Here is an 18,921-nt window from a genome sequence, read left to right as displayed (position 1 = left end):
GCGGGACGCAGTGGCCCCTTCTTCCCGTTCGTAAGCCAGGGCCTCCGTCGCCTCCCTCGGCCTGGGCTCAGTGGGGGAGAACCCACCTAACGCTGGAGATTGTAGCTAGTGAGCAGGCCTGGAGGCAGGGAGGTGGGGGTCAGGAGTGTGGCCCCTGGGATGCACCTGTGTGCACAGGTGTGGGTGTGGCACGCGCTGTGGTCTCCCCAACATTCTAGGTGACTTAGCCCTGTGCCTGCACTGTCCATTATGCTTTCTGCCCAACTGAAGAAAAACAAAACCACGCCAATGCCTTTGGAACCCAAAGGGCAAACGACACAGCTGACCTGGCGCCAGGAGTCCTGTGTTAGCAGCTGTTACCGGTGAGGGCATCACCAGCTACTAAACAGGGCCTTTTGCTTGGTACATTCCACAATGCCAGGTGAATGTGGGAGGGGTCTGGGTGTAGTCAGGAGGGGCCCCTGAAGCCAACACCATCCTAGGTGTGCAGATGGGGGGTCCAGGGGGGGCATCGTGAGGAGCTGACAGCATCGAGTGTGCAGGGGCCCCTCGGGAACTGAGGAATGAGCCCTCTGGTCTTCCAGCAGCAGGTTCCTGAGTGACCCCCCAGGACACCCACAGCCACAGGGGAGGCCAACTCTGCCCACTCCCCGCCAAGGGGACACGCTGCCGTCTGCATCCAGAGCCTGCTCTCCTGAGGCCTAGGTCTTGCCCTGGGGCCCACTCTCCAACCCCCTGCCCCTGCCTCCGGCCTCTTTGGGGTCTGCAGAACAAATCCCAGGCCCCTTGGGGGACTTCAAGGCTCCCCGGGGTGTCTCTCAGGTCTGAGCTTCCTGACCCTCCTTCCTGCCGAGAAGCCTCTGCACACCCCCATCTTTCCCCAGCTGTCTCCCCCGCGGGGACGTCGTCTCCAAGGCCCAGTTCACGCTACCTCTTAGGAGGAAAGTCTCCACAAAGGCCTCCCTGCACGACCAAGGGCCTGGGGTCTAAAGCGTCCTCATGCCTGGCCCATCTAGAGGCCAGGAGCATAAGGTCCCGGGGAGCTGGGCCTTCTAACAGAGAGCCTGGCCTCCCCGGCTCCAAGGGGTCCAGTCCGGGCCCAGCTGGTAAGAATTCACCTGGGGCCAGGCCCCGGCACCGCCCCGCCTGGGGATCCCAGGGAGAGCTGGGGTCTCTGCTCAGGCGTGTGCTTGCCTGGTCCTGCCCACCCCAGAGGGGACCAGGGGGCCGGATCCCCTCGTCAGGGCACACGTGGCCGGAGGGGCGGGAAGAGGTCGGCGGGGTGGCGCAGCCTGACCCTCCCTCCTCTTCCTTCCCCCTCCTCTCCTCCCCTTCCCTCCCGCGGCCGGGGCGGCGGCGCAGGAGTTAACGGAGGGGGGGGGCGGGGCGAGGCGGCGGGCGGAGCCGGCGCGGCCGCGGGCCAGGCGCCCAGGCGCGCGCGGAGCGAGGGGGCCGCAGCGTCCCCGCGCGCGGCCCGGGCCCGGCAGGAGCGCGGAGCCGCCGCCGCCGCCGCCGCCGCCGCCGCCGCCGCCTGGCCATGCGGCTCCAGGGCCGGGGAACTGGGCTCGGGCCCGCGCCGCCCCCCGCGCGCCGCCCCCGCTGAGCCCGCGCCCGCCCGGGCGCCGCCCGGCACCATGGTGCAGAAGTCTCGCAACGGCGGCGTGTACCCTGGCCCGAGCGGGGAGAAGAAGCTCAAGGTGGGCTTCGTGGGGCTGGACCCCGGCGCGCCCGACTCCACCCGAGACGGCGCGCTGCTCATCGCCGGCTCCGAGGCCCCCAAGCGCGGCAGCATCCTGAGTAAGCCGCGCGCGGGCGGCGCGGGCGCCGGGAAGCCCCCCAAGCGCAACGCCTTCTACCGCAAGCTGCAGAATTTCCTCTACAACGTGTTGGAGCGGCCGCGCGGCTGGGCTTTCATCTACCACGCCTACGTGTGAGTGCCCACCCGGGCGGCGGGCGTGGGTCGCGAGGCACCCGGGCGATCGGCCGCTGGTGGCCCGTGGGCGCACAGCTGCGGGCTACGAGGGCCTCCGTGTGTGTCCGAGCGCCCGCGTCGGTCACACCGTGTGCCTGGGGTCCCTTGGTTCAAGAGAAGGGCAGAGGTTGGAGAGCGATTTTGGAGACGTCTGGTTGGAAGGAGTTCTGGGGTCGGGGTGGGGGCGCCTGTCCCCCTCCCGCGCCCGCCAGCGGCCTGGTTGGGTTGCATCAGTCCCTCCCCCGCAGGATGGGGAGATGTGCAGCGCCCCAGCCTCCCCTCCTCAGCCCTGAGAGGCCCCTCCCCACGGCCACTGCACCGAACAAAGGGCCGACCAGGGAGGGAGGGCGGCGCTGCCCGTCCTGTCACTGGATCTGGACTCCTAGAGGGCCCCCTCTAGATGGGTTCCCTCAAAGAAGGGGGAATGGGGGGAGGGGTTGGCCCTCCTTCTAGGGTGCGCTTCTGGGGTGCTGCAATGGCGGAGGGGTCCCGTCGTTACTCTCCGCCCCCAGCCGTGGGCTCAGGGTAGATAGTTGGCTGTTCCTGCCCCGTGGTGCCTGCACCCACCCCTGGCCTGGCCTGCGTCGCCCCCCCTCCCCCCCCCAGCACAGCCTCGAGCCCCTGCCGCGGCTCGCTGGAGGAGCAGGTGCATGCCTGACGCCCCTGCGCGCGTTCTGGGCTCCAGACCCCCTTTATTGCAGAGTGGACCCCCAGGAAGAGGGGGGCCGCCAGCCCTGGCCCTGGGAGGGCTGTCGGTGGCCCTGGGCCCGTTGTTCAGGGAACTCCTGGCTCCTGCGCCAGGGCTGGTGGCCACAGGCCGGCATTGTGTGCACACGGGTGTTCGAGCGTGTGGTGTGTGTGTGTGTGTGTGTGTGTGTGTGTGTGTGTGCATGCGCGCCTGTGCTGGTGGCGAGCACGGCCTCTGAGCCTACAGGCGCTCTCTCCCATCCCAGCTAGACTGGGCCCAGGACTCGGCCATTTTGTGAGAAAGAGGCATTTGGGGATGGGAGTGAGGGGTGGATTCTGGGAAACCGTCTCCGACCAAGTGCCCACCTGGGATGAGGGGGTGTGTGCCCGTGAGTGTGCCTGTGACCTGTGAGTGTGTGCTCTGGACGGACCCTCTGTGGGTGGGGGAGAAGACCCTGGGAGGAAATGCCAAGCTGCTGGAGGGATAGGTGTCCTGGGGGTCACCACAGCCCTGGAGGCCTCCTGGCCACTGTCCCCAGCCCCAGCGCTGAGCCACCCTGGGAGTTCCAAGAGGCAGAGGCTCCCCTGGCACTGTGTCAGCCCCCGCCTGCCCCAGGGAGGTGACCTGGTTCTTCCCGGGGTGGACATGCCCAGGTGCGCTCTTCCTTCTTGGAAGAGCCCCGTGCCTCCTCTCCCTGCCGGGCGGGGGCCAGCTCTGGTCAGCCAGGTCCTGGCCCGAGGTGACCTCTGGTGTATGGGCACAGCCCAGCGGTGCCCCCACTCCTGTCTGACCTGTGGTGCGGCTGCTGGAGGGTTTGCTGTGCTTTGGGCACGAAGGTCCCCGCCGGCAGCACTTCCCGGGGTCCCGTCTGTGTGGCCTCTCCCTGCCCAGGCCCGAAGTGGCCGGCCCCTCCGTGTGTCCTGCGTCCTGGAAGCTGCAGCCTTCAGAGCTGGGAACAGAGTGTGGGGACTGGGGGCCAGGCAGCTGCTCTCGGGTGTGGGTCTGCGTTGCCCCCGCCTCGGGAGTGCCCGAGTCGGGACAGGTGGGCCTGCAGTGTGTGAGGGTCCAGGGTCAGTGAACGGGGCAGAGCTGCCCTTGCCCCCAAGGCATTGTGGAGGCCACCGCGTGGGGTCTCCACCCTCCCGGCGCCGGCCCGGGGGTGCTCCTGAACGGCGACATCTCTGTCCCGCTGTTGCTCATCGGTCACCCCCCGGCTCCCCGGGCCTGGGATTCACTAGCTGTCCCCAGGCCCAGCCCATCCTTGGGCCCAGCCCACTGGACTCAGGAGGGCTTCACTGCCCCCATATGCTGGTCTCCAGTGGTGCGGCCTCCCCTGTGCACCCCCCGCCCCCCAGCAGGGACTGGCCCTCGTCTGTTTGGTTTGTTGATTAAACCAGTTCAAGCCTCCTGAGCTGGGCCTGGGAGGGGCAGTGGGGGCCGGGAGTGGTCGCAGGGCTGGGGCAGCTGCCCTCCTGGGCCACCTTCCAGCAAAGCCTGGCTTCTGGAAGGCAGAGGTGTGCTGAGCCCTCTGGGTGTCAGAGGTGGGGAGGGAGGTGGCCGCCCTCTGGGCCCCGGGCTTGGTGCGTATCAGGCCAGGTGCCCCTGCCCTTTGCGGACGGGCTGTCTCCATGGACGTGCCTCTGGGCCTGGAGCCATCGCCATCACTGCTGCTGCCTGTGGGGGCGGGAGGCTTCCCTGAGTCAGGAGGATCCTGGACCAGGCTGAGGGGAGCCCGCCTGGGCCACCCCTCCCAGCCCCGAGGCCCCTGCAGTGTCCCTTCCTCTGCTCTGGCTGGAGAGGGAGAGTAGCCCCGGTTGGGCAGGTCCCCGCCCCGCATGGCTCTTCACCCAGACCTGGCCGGGATTCTGGGCGGGCAGGCTGGTGTCGTCCGCAGTGAGTGGGGGCCCTGTTGCGAGGAGCTGGGCTGTGTGGGGTGGGGAAGGGGTGCATCTCAGCTCACCATTGCCTGCCCTTCACAGCCCCAGGCAGGTCTCGGGGCTCCGAGGGTCTGTGCACCCCTAGAGCAGGGTGTCTTTACACGAGAGGATTTTCTAGCTACGGTCTAGGGTTTTCATGAGTTTCTCAGAGGGGGTGTGAGCCACAGAAAAGGCCCCCAAGCACGTCAGGGATGCGTGTCCAGGCCAGTGGGGCCCCAGGGGCTACTCATCTGCTTCAGGCGAGCCCTTGGGGGTCCTTTGAGAGCCTGGGTTGGGTGCGCGGCCCCCTCCCCTCACGGGTGGGAGCGGCAGCTGCTCCACCATGGTGAGGGGGTGGGGGGTCTCCCCGAGGCTCACGTTAGGAGGGGAGGGGAACCGCACGTCTTCTGGGCCGGCCCGCTGTCCGCTGGTCTCAGGGCTTCCTCACTTTGTGGCCCCATTTTCACTGGTGAGGAAACCGAGGCTGAGACGGTCGAGTTCCTGAGTTGCCCCACTCACGCTGGACAGAAGGGGTCTCGGCCCAGTGATGGGAACTTGGGGTGCAGATCGGTTGACTTTTCCAACATCCAAAAGCCACTTGGAGTTGCCAGGTGAGACTGTGTTTGAAATTGGTGGGATGGAAAATGCCGGTGACTGCAGGGCAGGGACTGGCCCCTGGAGGCCGGGGCTTGCCTGAGCGGCTCACTCTTGGGAGCTGCCTTCTCTCAGGCTAGTCCAACGAGCCCCCTCCGTCCTCGGATGGCGTCCAGGTGGGTCTCGGGGGGCCGCTGACATTTCGGGGCCTGTGGCTGGGGGCAGCGGGATGGGGGCCTGGGGCCTCAGGGCCCAGCTGCAGTCCCCTGCGTGGCCTCGGATAACCCACGTGCAGGCCGCCCGCTGCCCCCTCTCACCTGTCCGCCCTCGGGTGGGCAAGCGTGGGCCCACGTGCTGGCCTCTCTTTTCCTCGGTGTGACTGCACTTGGGGGGCGTGGGGGCCCCAGGGCAAGTGGCCCTGGGTGTCTGCTTCTGAGAGGAGACTGGGGTCTGAATGGCTGTATTCTCAGCTTCTTTCAGCTCCCAGACCTCGCTGCCATCCTGGGGAGGAAATGTCTATTGATTGAAGAGTTGGAGAATCTTACGGAAATTTCCCCAACGGTGAAAACGGTAGGAAGGTTGTGGTTTCCAGGGAGACCAGGGCTCAGTAGACTGTCCCCAGTCGGCCGTCTGGAGACCTCAGGCCTCATCGTAGGATTTCTCACCCACAATAAGACAATGAGGTGTTTTTAATGAAGTGTTTCTTAGTCACGGTGTCTAATTCCACTGTCGTGAGTCCCCGCAAACCGTCTGTGTCCTCGGGGTGATGGGGTCGGTGGGAAGCTCCGTTCTTGACAGTTTCACAGATCAGAGCAAAGAAAAATAATCTGTTTTGTTAGAAACCAGCGCAGGCCACACATTGACACTGGTCTCCACGGAGACCCGGCGGGGCTTCGGCGCGGGCGCCGCCTCGGAAACACCTAAACCGGGAACGGTTGCGAAGAGCCCGGGTTGTTTCCAGGAGCGCGGCCCGAGCCTGGTGGTGGATAGAGCGTCTCGGGGGTTCTTCCCGGCCCGTTTTGGTCAGTAAGTGAATCCTAGGCTGTGTTAATCCCCGCGCGCCTGCGTGTCCACGGTGAGGCCCGGGGCCTGCTCCTGGCCACTGCTCACAGGCGTCCTGAGTCCGTCCTGGCAAGCCCGCCAGGCTGCCCCCACCCCCGGGAGCTGCGTTCTGAATGCCCCGGAGAAGGGACAGGCTCCAGAGGACCGAGAGTTCTCTGGGGCCTTTCGTGGAAGGTGCTGAGGGCCAGGATGCCGGTGGGGGACCCCGCGGAGGGCCGAACCTCCGCCCGGCACGACAGGGCGGGACGTGCTGCAGGCACTGCGGGCTTGTGACCCTTTCCTTGTGGGGGACGGGGGTGGGGTGGGGCTGGGGGCCAGGCCTGGGGCTCACGATGCTGGGTCAGCCCTGGGCTGCAGCCTTCTGCCCCTTCCTGAGCCAAGGCTTGTGAGAGACCTTGGCCTGTGTCCGGCAGCCTCATTATAAACCGTGCTGCCTGGGTCACCTCAGGGCGGGTCATCTGAAACGTTCTCGAGTGTAAACGGAGGGTCTTTCCTGCATGGAGATCGCCGGGCACGTGCCTTCGTCACAGACGTCACCTCGTCACCCCCACGCCCTGTCAGGTGTGGTGGGAGGTTATAACCAGTGACGGTTCAGGGACGCGCGTGGCAGAGGACGGTGAGCCGTGGGGACCGTGGGCTCTGCGTGGGCCTGGCGGGGAATCCTGCCTTGGGCCCGGTGTCCCCTCATCTGTGACGTGGGGACACCATTCTGTGCTTGTCTCCTGTGACTCACTCAGCACAGTGCTCGGAGCGTGTGACGTTCACGGGGTCCTGGCCGCGTTGTCTGTCACTCAGCAAGGAGGAAGACCAGGCGGAGGGAGGTGGGCGCGTCCGGGACAGCACCCTGCGCCATCCGCCCTCCGCGCGACCCAGGTGTGTTCTCAGTCCTGTCGGCCAGTGACTGCGCCTGGATGGAGGGCTTTGGGGCCGCTGTGAACATGGCCGCGTGATTAGACACGGGCCCCCGTCTGAAGCTGTGTTTGTCCAGGAGGACTGGCCGTTTTCCTAAAGGACCTCACTCTTCTACAGCTGCCTGGGTATTGGGGGAGGTCTTCCTTCCATGGCTGAATGGTCCCAGCGCCCTGGACCTCCGAGCATAGAGGCCAGAACGGTTTTGGCTTGAGAAGGACCATTGCGAGCGAGTTGTACCAATGGACCCCCAGACCGTAAAGGGGACCCCAGGTTTCCGCACGGGCTGCGTCCTGATGAGCTGCACCCCCTCCTAAGCTGTCGTGTGGTGACTTAGTGTCACGTGGGCCGCCAGGCTGAGCCCATCTCCTGGCGCTGCCCCGGAGCATGGGAGACTCCTTCTAGCACAGCCACTCCCTTCTGAAGGCTGGTGCCCGGCTGTGCTTTCCAACAGCGGTTTGCTGACAGCTCTGCGGCATCGGGAAACGGGCCTCATCTGTGCCATGCAGTTCCCTCCCAGCTGTGGGGCACCCGGCCAGCAAGCCCAGGCCAGCTTGGTGAGATCCGAGGTAGAAAGAAGAGGGGCGTGCGGCCCCGAGGTTGTCCCCCAGGGACTCTGCCTTCCATGCTGAGGGGAGGGTTTGACGCAGCTGCCCCCGCCCCCTAGGCCCTCTTTCCACTGTTCTGCAGGCGGCTGTGGCCCGATGACCGCTCCCAGCTTGCTCCCCTGGCAGCTGGTGGGGTGGCGGTGAACCCCCAAAACCCCTCTTGGTGAGGTGGGCGCGTGCAGGAGGGGTCAGGGCAGAAGATGACTGTTTCTAAAGCCTGTCTGTTCTTCGTGTGAATTAAGGCAGCCATGGCCGGAGTTGGGGGCAGGTGGTCCAGGTGCTGTTTTGCAAACGGTCTGGAGTTAGGGAGAGGGCTGGTCTTTGTTGTCTGAAGCTGGGCTGCACCAAGCTTCTAATTCATCCAGGAGGAAGCAGGGCTGGGGATGCCTGGGTCTTGGAGCCCCTGGGTGGGCAGCTCTGGGGCCTGCGTGCCTCCCAGTGGGGCTGCAGGGCCCACATTCCTCAGTTTGCCCTAGTGCGTTTGGGTGGCTTCATCCACAGCCCAGCCAGAGCCCCGGGGCATGCAGGCCCCAGAGTTCCCTACTGTGAAGGCCTGGGTTTAGCAAGTGCAAAGGGGGTTCCCTGGGGAACGGGCAGGATGGTGCCTGCTGAAGGGAGAACAGGGACAGCGGCAGGACTTCTACCAGGTGCCCTGATGCTGCGGGGCGGGGCGCAGGTGAGCCGGGCTGAGTGACGGACCCAAGCGCGTGCCGGTGAGCGGGGCCAGCGGCGCTCAAGCCCGGCAGAGGCTGGGTGAGGGCTGCGCCTTCTCCAGCAGCCCCAAGGACGGTGGGGAGACCCCTGGCCTGGGGCAGGTGCCCGCCCACGAGGGGGCTCTCGCCTCTTCTCGGCCACCAGCGGCCCAGAGCCTTGGTCCCACTGCCCAGCAGCTGGGATAGGCCCAAGGGAGGGTGCGCTGGAGCGGGCGGGCCTCTTCCTGCAGCTCCTCGCAGAGGCCGTGTTGGCTTCACTTGGTTGAGACGTGAGGGTGGGTGTGTTCCAGCCGCCAGCCCTGAGTGTGACCTTCATCTCCAGGATGTACTCAGAGCTGAGCGTCCTGGCTCTGCCGGCTACCCGGCTCGAGTGAAATTAGGTCTTTAATGTCTTCAGATTACCCGGGATAATTTTTTTAAATATTTATTTATTTGGTTGTGCCGGGTCTTAGTCGCAGCACGTGGGCTCCTTAGTTGTGAACTCTTAGCTGCAGCGTGCGTGTGGGATCTAGTTCCCTGGCAAGGGACCGAGCCCGGGCCCCCTGCATTGGGAGCGCGGATTCTCAGCCACTGCGCCACCAGGGAAGCCCCCTGGAATAATTCTGTAAATGTACAGAACCGCGTTTGTTCCAGAAAGTCCTACTCGGACTCGTTGGAAACAGAGTCTCCAGAGATTCCTTCATCGTCTGTTGTGGGGACAGGTCTCAGCTCCCAGGTTGTCCCTGGCTGTCTGCTGCGTGTGCCCCCGCCCAGGCCCCTCCCTCCTCCAGGTCCTGTCTGGTCCGCCCCTTCCTTCCCTGGAGCCTCAGTCTTGACCTGACTAGAGAGCTTAGAACTTTTGAGCTTGCTTTTACATTTAGGCTTGGAAAAAAATATTCGAAGGGTTTGTCTGAGGAAAAGGCCAGTTTCTCCTGGGATTCCAGGCTTTGGGGGAGGAAGCGGGGGCAGGGGGGGGGGGAGTGGAATGTGGAAGTGGGAGGAGCCTGAGTGAGCACCTGCCGATCCATTTCTGTTCCTGGGAGCAGGGCTCTGAGCAGGGCTGCCAGTCCTGTGGTCCTGGCTGGGTCCACTGGCGTTTAGAAGTCTGTTCTCCCTGGAGGCCAAGCCGTGATGGGATGTGGTGGCAGCACCGGGACGGGCCCTCCAGCAGGAGGGCAGGGCCTGACCCGGGGTTCGACTTTCACCCGGAGGAACAAGAAGTGAGAGCTCAGCCTCTGGCGGGGGTGACCCGGGTGAGCCGAAGCGGGACCGGCGTGCAGGGCGCTGGCCGCGGTCCTGATCACGAGCCCACGGCCGTCTCTCCAAGTGAGCTCCGTGCGGGACATGGAAAGTGGGGAGATTGGCCCATCACTGGCTGGCCTGCGGACGGGGCGCTGGCCTGCGGACGGGGCAGGCGCGTGGCCGCTTGCTTCCGCCTCACGATTCAGCCTCTTGTGCTCACAGAGCTCTTTCCTCCTTGGTCAACGTTCTCCAAGACGGTCCTCTCCGCTTTGTGTGGTTTGATTAGCTGAGAGCTGAATTAATATCGTGTGGACGGAAATCCAGTGTTTCAGGCCACGTGGTGGGCAGACAGCACTGCGTGGTCTGAGCGAGAGGGGCTGGCGGCCTCTTAGAGAAACCCTTGGTTATGGTCCATTACCTCTTCTGATTATGAAAATTACACACGTCCACCGTAGGAAACGGAGAAGATGCAGAAAAGCTGAGGAGGAGCGTTTGTCTTTCCTGATTGCCTTCCGAGCATCTGTGCCTGTCTGCGTTTCTTAAAGGAGATCGGATTCAGGCTGTCGTCCTCCTTCGTGCTAACTGTGTGTGGTGGGGATTTCCCCGTGGAATCAGACAAGTCTCTGCTGGACGAGTGTTGGGCTTTGTCTCTGTCATCAGGGCTCCTGGTGCCCCTGGGGTTGGGGGAGCATGAGGTGGCCCTGTCACTGATCCCTCACCCTACGCCCTCGGTGGCTTACGGCTGGGGAGCAGACGGCGCCTCTGGCCTGGAGAAGGACGCAGGCAAGCACGTGCCTGGTGGCCCCCCGGGGTCAGGACCAGGGCTGGTCCGGGAGGGGGCTTGTTAAAACGAGGTCCTGCCCATGGCTGTCGCTGGAGGTGTGCAGATGGAGGCCGGCAGAACACCAGGAGTGTTTTTAGGGGACCACTGAGCTATGACCCATGGGGCACGGGGGGAGTGGGCCAGCCCGAGAGCCGCTTGGAGGGTGTTCAGGAAGAGTCCGGGGGAGCAGGCCTGGCCGTGCTGTCGACCTGGGGAGGTGGGTCTGTGAGAGCCCCTGGTGTGGGGGTACCCTGAGCTCCTGCATGGGTTCCTGTGCTCACGAAGGGGATGTCAGATGCCCGGGGTGGTCCAAACTGACCCCTCGTGGCGGGGGAAGCACCTCTCCCCCGAAAGATGGTATTTGCCCTGGGCCCTGACCTCAGAGGCCTGTCCACGGCAGTGCCTCCCACGGGGACCCCTCCCCTCCTCACCCCGCTCCTGCGCAGGCTTCCGCGTGGTTGGGGCTATGGGACATGCAGGGCCGGGGGTCAGCCATGCTGACCGTTTCGTCAGGCCAGCTCCCTGGACAGAGCCTGGCACTCAAGGGACCCCAAAGGTGGCTGTGCTGGGTGTGTGTGTGGCAGGCCTGGGGGACGCACCCCAAGACGGGGACCCCCAGAGTGAACCGGGGCCGGGGGAGACCAGGACTTACAAGGACAGAGCTCAGTGTGGACCATGGAAGAAAACACACTGGAGGGGGACCCCCGCCTCACAGCACAGGAAATCACCCAGCCAGCGGCTGCCTGATCCCCACGTGCGGATGCTAAGGCATCCCGGGGGAGGCTGGGGCCCTCCTTGCCCCCCAGGAAGCCTCAGAGCAGTGTCCTTCCTTGAAGGATGGGGTCAGGTCCCCTGGTGGCAGGGGGTGCGGGGAGCAGTGTGGGCAGAGGGGTAGGCTCTCCCGCCCAAATCTGTGCTGGCACAGAGGGGAGCTGAGGCATGGGTGGGGAGGGCGCAGAGGGGAGCTGAGGCACGGGTGGGGAGGGCGCAGAGGGGAGCTGAGGCACGGGTGGGGAGGACGCAGAGGGGAGCTGGGCACGGGTGGGGAGGGCACAGAGGGGAGCTGGGCACGGATGGGGAGGGCGCAGAGGGGAGCTGGGCACGGGTGGGGAGGGCGCAGAGGGGAGCTGGGCACGGGTGGGGAGGGCACAGAGGGGAGCTGAGGCACGGGTGGGGAGGGCGCAGAGGGGAGCTGGGCACGGGTGGGGAGGGCGCAGAGGGGAGCTGGGCACGGGTGGGGAGGGCGCAGAGGGGAGCTGAGGCATGGGTGGGGAGGGCGCAGAGGGGAGCTGAGGCACGGGTGGGGAGGGCGCAGAGGGGAGCTGAGGCACGGGTGGGGAGGGCTTGCCTGGGCACAGATGGGCGGATGGGCCTTACCCTCTGCTTCAGTCCCTGACAACCTGGCCTGTTTCTGTTTTTTTCTTTAATTGATGTGAAATCCACAGAATGCAATTATTCAATTTAATTTAATTCAAGGGAGGCCTCAAATGCCAAGGCCGGAGCTGCACCTTCCCAGGGTCTGGGACTTCCTGGGTTGGGGCCTGTCAGGTCTGAGGCGTTTACTGAGCACTTACTTGCCGTGTACGGGGGCCTGGCGGGACTGCAGTGGGCCTGGGTGGGCAGCCCTGTGGGCGGGGCTCGTTTCCAGGGTAGGGTCTGCACACGGCCTCCCACTCCCTCGGGCTGCGGCGGGATCTCAGAGCGATTCCTCCGTCTGGCTTGTTTGCGCCTGGAGCAGCCATCAGGAGTCCAGGCTTCCTGTCGCCCAGAGACTGGCAGTGGCCCCAGGTACTGGAGGCAGAGCAGTTCATTAAGGGTGAAATTAGATTCCGGCTGCAGCGCCAACTGCAGTCCTGATGGACGAGGCAGCGGGAGGTTCCCCGGGGACCCGGCGTGGGAGCTTGGGCCTCGCGCTGGCGGCTCCCCCCCCCCGCCGTCCTCTCCTGGGCTCCCGGGCCACCCGGCCTTATCGGGATGGACGTTATCCTGGGGAGACCCCGCAGTGGAAGCGGTGCTCAGGCTCGGCGCCGCGTGGCCGCGGTGAGCTGCATCACAGCCTCCGTTTTCTCATCTGTAAAACGGATGAGCACCTTCTTCCAATCTGCTGGGCTGTCGCCTGCCTGGTGCATAGCTGAATTGGAGCCTGGGGGGTGGTGCTTGATGTCAGGGACCCCTCGCCATCCTTCTCTCCCAGCTTTGCCAGCCAGGGGCTGGGGGTGAGCAAGTGGGGTGCTGATAACACGACTTCCTTTCCTCCCAACCCTGCCATTCGCTTATGAAAGGTGTATTTCACTAAATATGTAGAATGAGGTGAATAATCCCAGTCATCTCCCAGCTTAGTCCTTGAAGGGAGCGGGGGAGTCTGGGCTGCGGGCCAGCACCATGACACCCCCCCAGTGCCCTCCCAACAGTGGGAACCAGACGTGGGAATGAGGTGGCAGAGACCTCGTCACGTTTTCCGGAAAAGAAATATTCCCTGCAGTCAGATGGGGGGGAGGGGGTGGGAGGGGAGAGCCGAAAGCAGTGGGGTCTCCCTCTGGGGGTGGCGGCCGCCCCCTCCCGAGAGTTCAGGGCAGGCAGAACGCACACGTGTGCACCCAGGACCTGCGGCACGGCTGTGGGTGGGCTGCCCGCCTCGAGGGGTGCTGTCAGGCCTTGACTGGGGGGCTCCCCTGGCCAATGCCCAAGCCTCCACCACCCTCAGTCCCTCCCGCCTGCCCTGCCTGTCTCTCCATGCGTCAGAATCCCTACACTGAGGACCCTGCCGTGCCTCCACCTGTTTCAAAAGAGGGGTCCATCTCTGCCCAGAGCTCAGGCTGTGGAAGTCCCTCCTGATGTCTGGCTGAGGTCTCTCCTGCTGCTGTGGGTCCTGCAGTGCTGGGGCCCGGCCCACCTCGTGGCCACTCGTGAACTGGGTGGTGCAGGCCTGGTTGTGCATCTGGGATGCGGCTGCTCTGATGCTCACTCTCCAGGTGGCCTACCTCCCCCCTGCCCAGGTGAGCAAGGTCTGAGGTCCCTGGCTGGCCTGCCGCTCCGCCTGACCCCCATCACAGCCCCTGGAATCTGGGGCTGGGGACCAGCTGCTTGAGCTGCTCGTCTCCTTGGCAACCGCTACCAGGGAAGCATCCTGACGATGAATTCATTATCATAATTAGCCGCCGTGTTCTGCCTTTGCAGCCACCTCCTGCCTCCCCTCCTTTCTTTTCCTGCAGCCTGGACAGTTCCCAGGCTGGAGGGCATGAGAACTCCCCTCCCCCAGGGCCCTGGGGCCTCGGTCCCGGTGCTGGGGAGATGTACAGGATGCTGCTGGGGAGATGTACAGGATGGTGCTGGGGAGATGTACAGGATGGTGCTGGCCTGGGGAGACGTATGGGATGGTGCTGGGGAGATGTACAGGATGGTGCTGGCCTGGGGAGATGTACGGGATGGTGCTGGCCTGGGGAGATGTACAGGATGGTGCTGGGGAGATGTACAGGATGGTGCTGGCCTGGGGAGATGTACAGGATGCTGCTGGGGAGATGTACAGGATGGTGCTGGCCTGGGGAGATGTGCAGGATGGTGCTGGCCTGAGGAGATGTACAGGATGGTGCTGGCCGTTGAGCTGAACCTTGCAGCAGGGGGACGGGTCTCCCAGCCTGTGGGCGGGTAGAACTGCTCACCGATCCCATCTGGGGAGGAAGCGGACCCAGCTACTAGCCACCACGTCCTCTGGGGCCTGGGGGTCGGTGCTAAGCACACAGCTTGCCTCCTGGGGCCTCCCAGTGGTGCGGCGGCGTCCACCCTGCACCTCTCCAATGCCTCTCCAGAGGAGGAGAGGGGAGAAGGGGAGTCCCTTAGACCCACAGCTGGCAGCTCCCATGAGCCTGCCAGGAGCCAGAACCTGGGTCACCGAGGCAAGAGAGGTCTTTGGGAAGGAAGGCCCCCGTCTGGCTCAGACTCCCCAGGGTCTCCAGGATGCTCTGGTGCCCAGGGCCCCAGCATAACCGCAGCGGGCGGCCCTGCGATGGGCCCCAGGGCTGGGGGTGATCACCTGTGTCGTCCTGCGGGAGGGCTGGCCCCCCCACCTCCTGGCTCCCCGGGGGCTGGGCCTCAGGGAAGTGTCCCCTGTAATGGAGGATGCCGTGCCTGGGACCACGAGGCCAGAGGCGGAGCCCCCGCCAGCCTCGCTGGATGGGCGTGGGCTTCGGAGGTCTCTGGGCCCAGGATGCGGCTGTGTGCTGGGCAGGGGTGGTCGCCGGTCACAGGGTTACCCGCAGACAGGAGGGGACCTGGAAGTAAGTGCCTTTTCCCCATCGTGGCTACCTGTGAGTGGCCGGGGGGGGGGGGCACCACTGCCCTTTGGAGTTGTCCCTTTCTTGATCTGCGGGGGCCCTGCCTGCACCTGGAGGCGTGGCTGGGGTGCCCGCTGTGCGTGGGACTCTGCTGCTGCCTCTCCTTCCTCCTTGTGTGGGTGTGCTGGCCTCTCTCTGGAGCGTCCATCCTGCTGCACCCCCTGCGCACCCCAGGCGGTGTCGCCTGCGACCATCTGTCCCAAAACATCAAAAACAAAACTTGGAATGTCACTGGCGCTTGGGCCGCAGCTTTGGCTCCTGAACTGCTGGTGGGGCTCCCGACAGCCTGGCGGCTGCCTGCTGGCAAAGGCTGCGCTTCGTGCAGCGTACCCTGGCCATTCTGGAAGGTTCCGAGATGCTGGTCAGAGCTCCCTGGGGAGGCGGGGCTGAGAGGGCCTGGTCACCTTGGGACCTGGGTTTTTCCTGTTTTTCTTTAGAGGAATGTTTTTATAAAGCATGAGGAGCTGCCCTGCGTGGGCGCAGCCCTGGACTCAGTCTCCCTGACAGGTGACGATGGCGTCAGGCATCCTGGGGCCCCGATCTCCAGTCTGGTCAGACTTGCCCGCTACCAGGTCCTGGACACACTGTCTCCCCCTTGCCCCCCCCCCGACCCCCTCCTGGCGCCAGTCCACTTGCCCTTCCCTCTGCCAGGAACACTTGCCCTTCCCTGTTGACCCCACCAGCACTTCATCCTGCAGCGTTGTGAACACCTCCACAGGGAAGCCCACCATGCTATGCGTCCCCCCGGCTCCCGCGCCCAGTGCTGAGCTGAGCTGGGGATCCTGCCCGTCTCTCCCACCGCCCAGGCCCCGGGGTCCTGACTTACCACCCTGGGATCTCCTCTGACCCTGGCAGATCCTCTCTGGGCACGTGGGATCCTTCCCACCGCAGGCAGAGAATTACGAGTATAAGGCACATGAGACATCTGGACATTTTTTCCCCCAGGGCTCAGCTAATTGAATAAATTGGCTAATGAGCAAAGGAAATTAATTGAGGTTTTGAAACGTGACCGTTTCCCCGCGTGCGTTTTGTCTGTGCCAGCGGCCTCCGTTATCCGCCCGTAGCGCCTCTGCCCTGGAGCTGGGGGTGCGTCTGGAGACATCCTCGGGGCCACGCTCTGGGGAGGGGCTGCATGTGGAGGCGGGTCTGCGCCTCTCTGGGCCTGGTTGTCAGGCCTCTGGGGCACATGGGCGGGGCCGCCGCTCCGTGACGCAGGCTGGGCTGGGCGGGGTAGGGCCCGAGTCACTGTCGCTGTGGCCCGGCTGAGGTTGGACCACGCGGCTTTGGCTCTGAAGGGTCTCATCTCCCCTCCTCCACCACTACCACGGAGGATGGTGGTCTCGACACTCTGGGGTGATGGGGGTGTCCCAGTGGTGATGAAGTGGGAGGGGCGTGGTGTGGGGTCCCTGCCCAGCTTCCCGTACCAGGTGCTCTGTGCCTCAGGAGGCCTGGACGCTGTCTTCAGCCCTCAGGGGCTCTGCTCCCTGGGACCCCAGCCCCGCCCTGTCCGCTCTGGCTGGACACCTGCTGCCCATCGGCTCCCGGCTCCGTTAGTGCCCTCGCCAGCACCGCCTGCAGACACAGGTCCGGCGGCCAAGGGCGCTGGGACGGTGTGTGTGAGGCTGGTGTGAGCTGGGAGACAGGAAGTGTCTACTTCGGGGCCTGGTGAGGAAACAGCTGTGGATGAGGAGAGGGGTGACTGCGTACGGGGTGCCCTGCGTGGGCACGGGCTGTGCGGTTCACTCATTTCTTGTTTGCCCAGCGGCCCGGAAGGCAGTGTCCCCCGTTTGTGGTCCCTCTGAGAGGGACGTTGGACGTTGGCGAGGGACGTTGGTGGGGGCGGCGGGGGGAGTGTGGTGGGCGTCCTGCAGAGCAGCTGGGCCCAGGCATCACCGTGGAGCCCTGGGCTGCCGCGTGCCCCTGCCCTGCCCTGTGCCTTCCGCGCCGGCTGGCTGCCCGGCCTGGCTGACCGCCTTCTGCTCCGGCCCCCAGGTTCCTGCTGGTCTTCTCCTGCCTCGTGCTGTCTGTGTTCTCCACCATCAAGGAGTACGAGAAGAGCTCGGAGGGCGCGCTCTACATCCTGGTGGGTCCCGTGGGTCGGCGCAGACGGGCCTGATGGCGGCGGAGCCCGTGGGCGGCAGCCTGTCCCCGGTCCCATTGGTCTGATCTCCCAGACGCCCACCGGCAGGGACCCCCGTCCTCCTGGCACCCACGGCCCCTGCTCTTCCTGGTAGCCCTTGGGTCCCTCCCAGCTTCCCCCCCACGTTGGTGATACTGCCGCATCCTCAGCCCCCACCCGCCCCTCCCCCGAACACCCCCGGCACCCTGTTATCCTCCAGCCTAGGCTGGCCTCTCCCTGTGTCGTCACAGTGCCTGATAGCGCCCCCCCGTCCCCACCCCCTTTCCTGCCTTCTGTTCTCACTAGAGCCTGAGGGCCCCGGGGGCCCCCTCCACCCCATAGTGTGGGGTGTTCCCTGGCAGATGTGGGCGTGGGCTGGGGGTTGGGAAGCTCACAGCAACCCCGTGATCGGTGGGGCAGGCGCCATGGCAACCACAGGTAATTTCTGTGTTGCTGTTGGTGATGGAGGCATATGGGGCCCCAGGGAAGCTGACGCACCTCCGGGGAGCCCTTCGCCCCTGCCCGCCCTGCGCTGTGTCCTAGGGCTGCCCCGGGCATGGGAGCCCCGCCCCCTTGGCAGTTACCTGAGACCCTCCATCGGCTCTGCCCTCTGGGTCCCCACGCACACCAGCTACACAGGACGGGGTCCCCACTCGCACACCAGCTACACAGGACGGGGTCCCCACTCGCACACCAGCTGCACAGGACGGGGTCCCCACTCGCACACCAGCTACACAGGACGGGGTCCCCACTCGCACACCAGCTACACAGGACGGGGGACCCCACTCTCACACCAGCTGCACAGGACGGGGTCCCCACTCGCACGCCAGCTGCACAGGACGGGGTCCCCACTCACACACCAGCCGCACAGCACTCTCCCCCCCGCCCAGCGGAGCCGGCAGTGGGCAGTGGCTCAGCCGCGGCCTCCCCTGCAGTGGCTCAGCCGTGGCCTCCCCTGCAGGAAATCGTGACCATCGTGGTGTTCGGCGTGGAGTACTTCGTGCGGATCTGGGCCGCGGGCTGCTGCTGCCGGTACCGCGGCTGGAGGGGACGGCTCAAGTTTGCGCGGAAGCCCTTCTGTGTGATCGGTGAGGCCCGCTGCGGGGGGCAGGCAGGGCTGCAGGATCGGCGCCTTCTGGAAGTTTCTCGTCACCTGCCCTCTTGGCGTCAGAGCCCATGGTTATGAGGTGTCGGGCGGCCGTGCCCAGGGCAGGGCTGGGCTGGGCGGACAGTGGAGCCAGGCCCACGCCGGCACTTTGTGTGCTTCCGTCTGTCCGTCCTCCCGGGGCCCTGGTGGGGGCTGCCCTTGCGCGGCAGGGGGCCGGCCCGAGCTCCTCCGCTGTCCCCGCAGACGTCATGGTGCTCATCGCGTCCATCGCCGTGCTGGCCGCCGGCTCCCAGGGCAACGTCTTCGCCACGTCGGCGCTGCGCAGCCTGCGCTTCCTGCAGATCCTGCGCATGATCCGGATGGACCGGCGCGGCGGCACCTGGAAGCTGCTGGGCTCCGTGGTCTACGCGCACAGCAAGGTGAGCAGGCGGGGCCAGCCCCTCGTTTCCTCTGGGCGTCTCCCCACGACCTGACCGCCTTCCTCCTCTCTCCAGCGTGTCTGCCATCCAGTCCCTCTGGGCCCCGGAGCCGGCTCGCTCCTTGGTTGGGTGGCCGTGCCGGGTCAGCAGCCACTGCCCCCCAGCAGCCACTGCCCCCCAGCACCCACTGCCCCCCAGCACCGACTGCCCCCCAGCAGCCACTGCCCCCCAGCACCCACTGCCCCCAGCACCCACTGCCCCCCAGCACCCACTGCCCCCCAGCAGCCACTGCCCCCCAGCACCCACTGCCCCCCAGCACCGACTGCCCCCCAGCAGCCACTGCCCCCCAGCACCCACTGCCCCCAGCACCCACTGCCCCCCAGCACCCACTGCCCCCCAGCAGCCACCGCCCCCCAGCACCCACTGCCCCCCAGCACC

The 18,921-nt window shown here is 65.7% G+C and overlaps 1 protein-coding gene across 9 annotated transcripts in view; it reads left to right on the top strand.

Moving 5' to 3' along the window:
* Positions 1–1,634: 1,634 nt before the first annotated feature.
* The window catches only part of KCNQ2 (potassium voltage-gated channel subfamily Q member 2), a gene marked incomplete at both ends in the record, with an annotated part of 46,650 nt that continues 29,363 nt past the window's right edge, over positions 1,635–18,921 (top strand). For all 9 annotated transcript variants that reach the window (XM_082857310.1, XM_082857304.1, XM_082857311.1 and 6 more), the window contains 4 exons: positions 1,635–1,930; positions 16,830–16,920; positions 17,918–18,044; positions 18,308–18,483. In XM_082857310.1, coding sequence (XP_082713436.1) covers positions 1,635–1,930; positions 16,830–16,920; positions 17,918–18,044; positions 18,308–18,483 — 690 coding nt within the window. The remainder of the gene's footprint in view (positions 1,931–16,829; positions 16,921–17,917; positions 18,045–18,307; positions 18,484–18,921) is intronic.

Source organism: Leucopleurus acutus, assembly GCF_964270905.1.
Source record: "Leucopleurus acutus genome assembly, chromosome: 16".
In the NCBI taxonomy this organism is placed as follows: domain Eukaryota; kingdom Metazoa; phylum Chordata; class Mammalia; order Artiodactyla; family Delphinidae; genus Leucopleurus; species Leucopleurus acutus.
The sequence above is the reverse complement of the archived record's forward strand: the minus strand, read 5'-3'. Positions and strand labels throughout refer to the sequence as shown.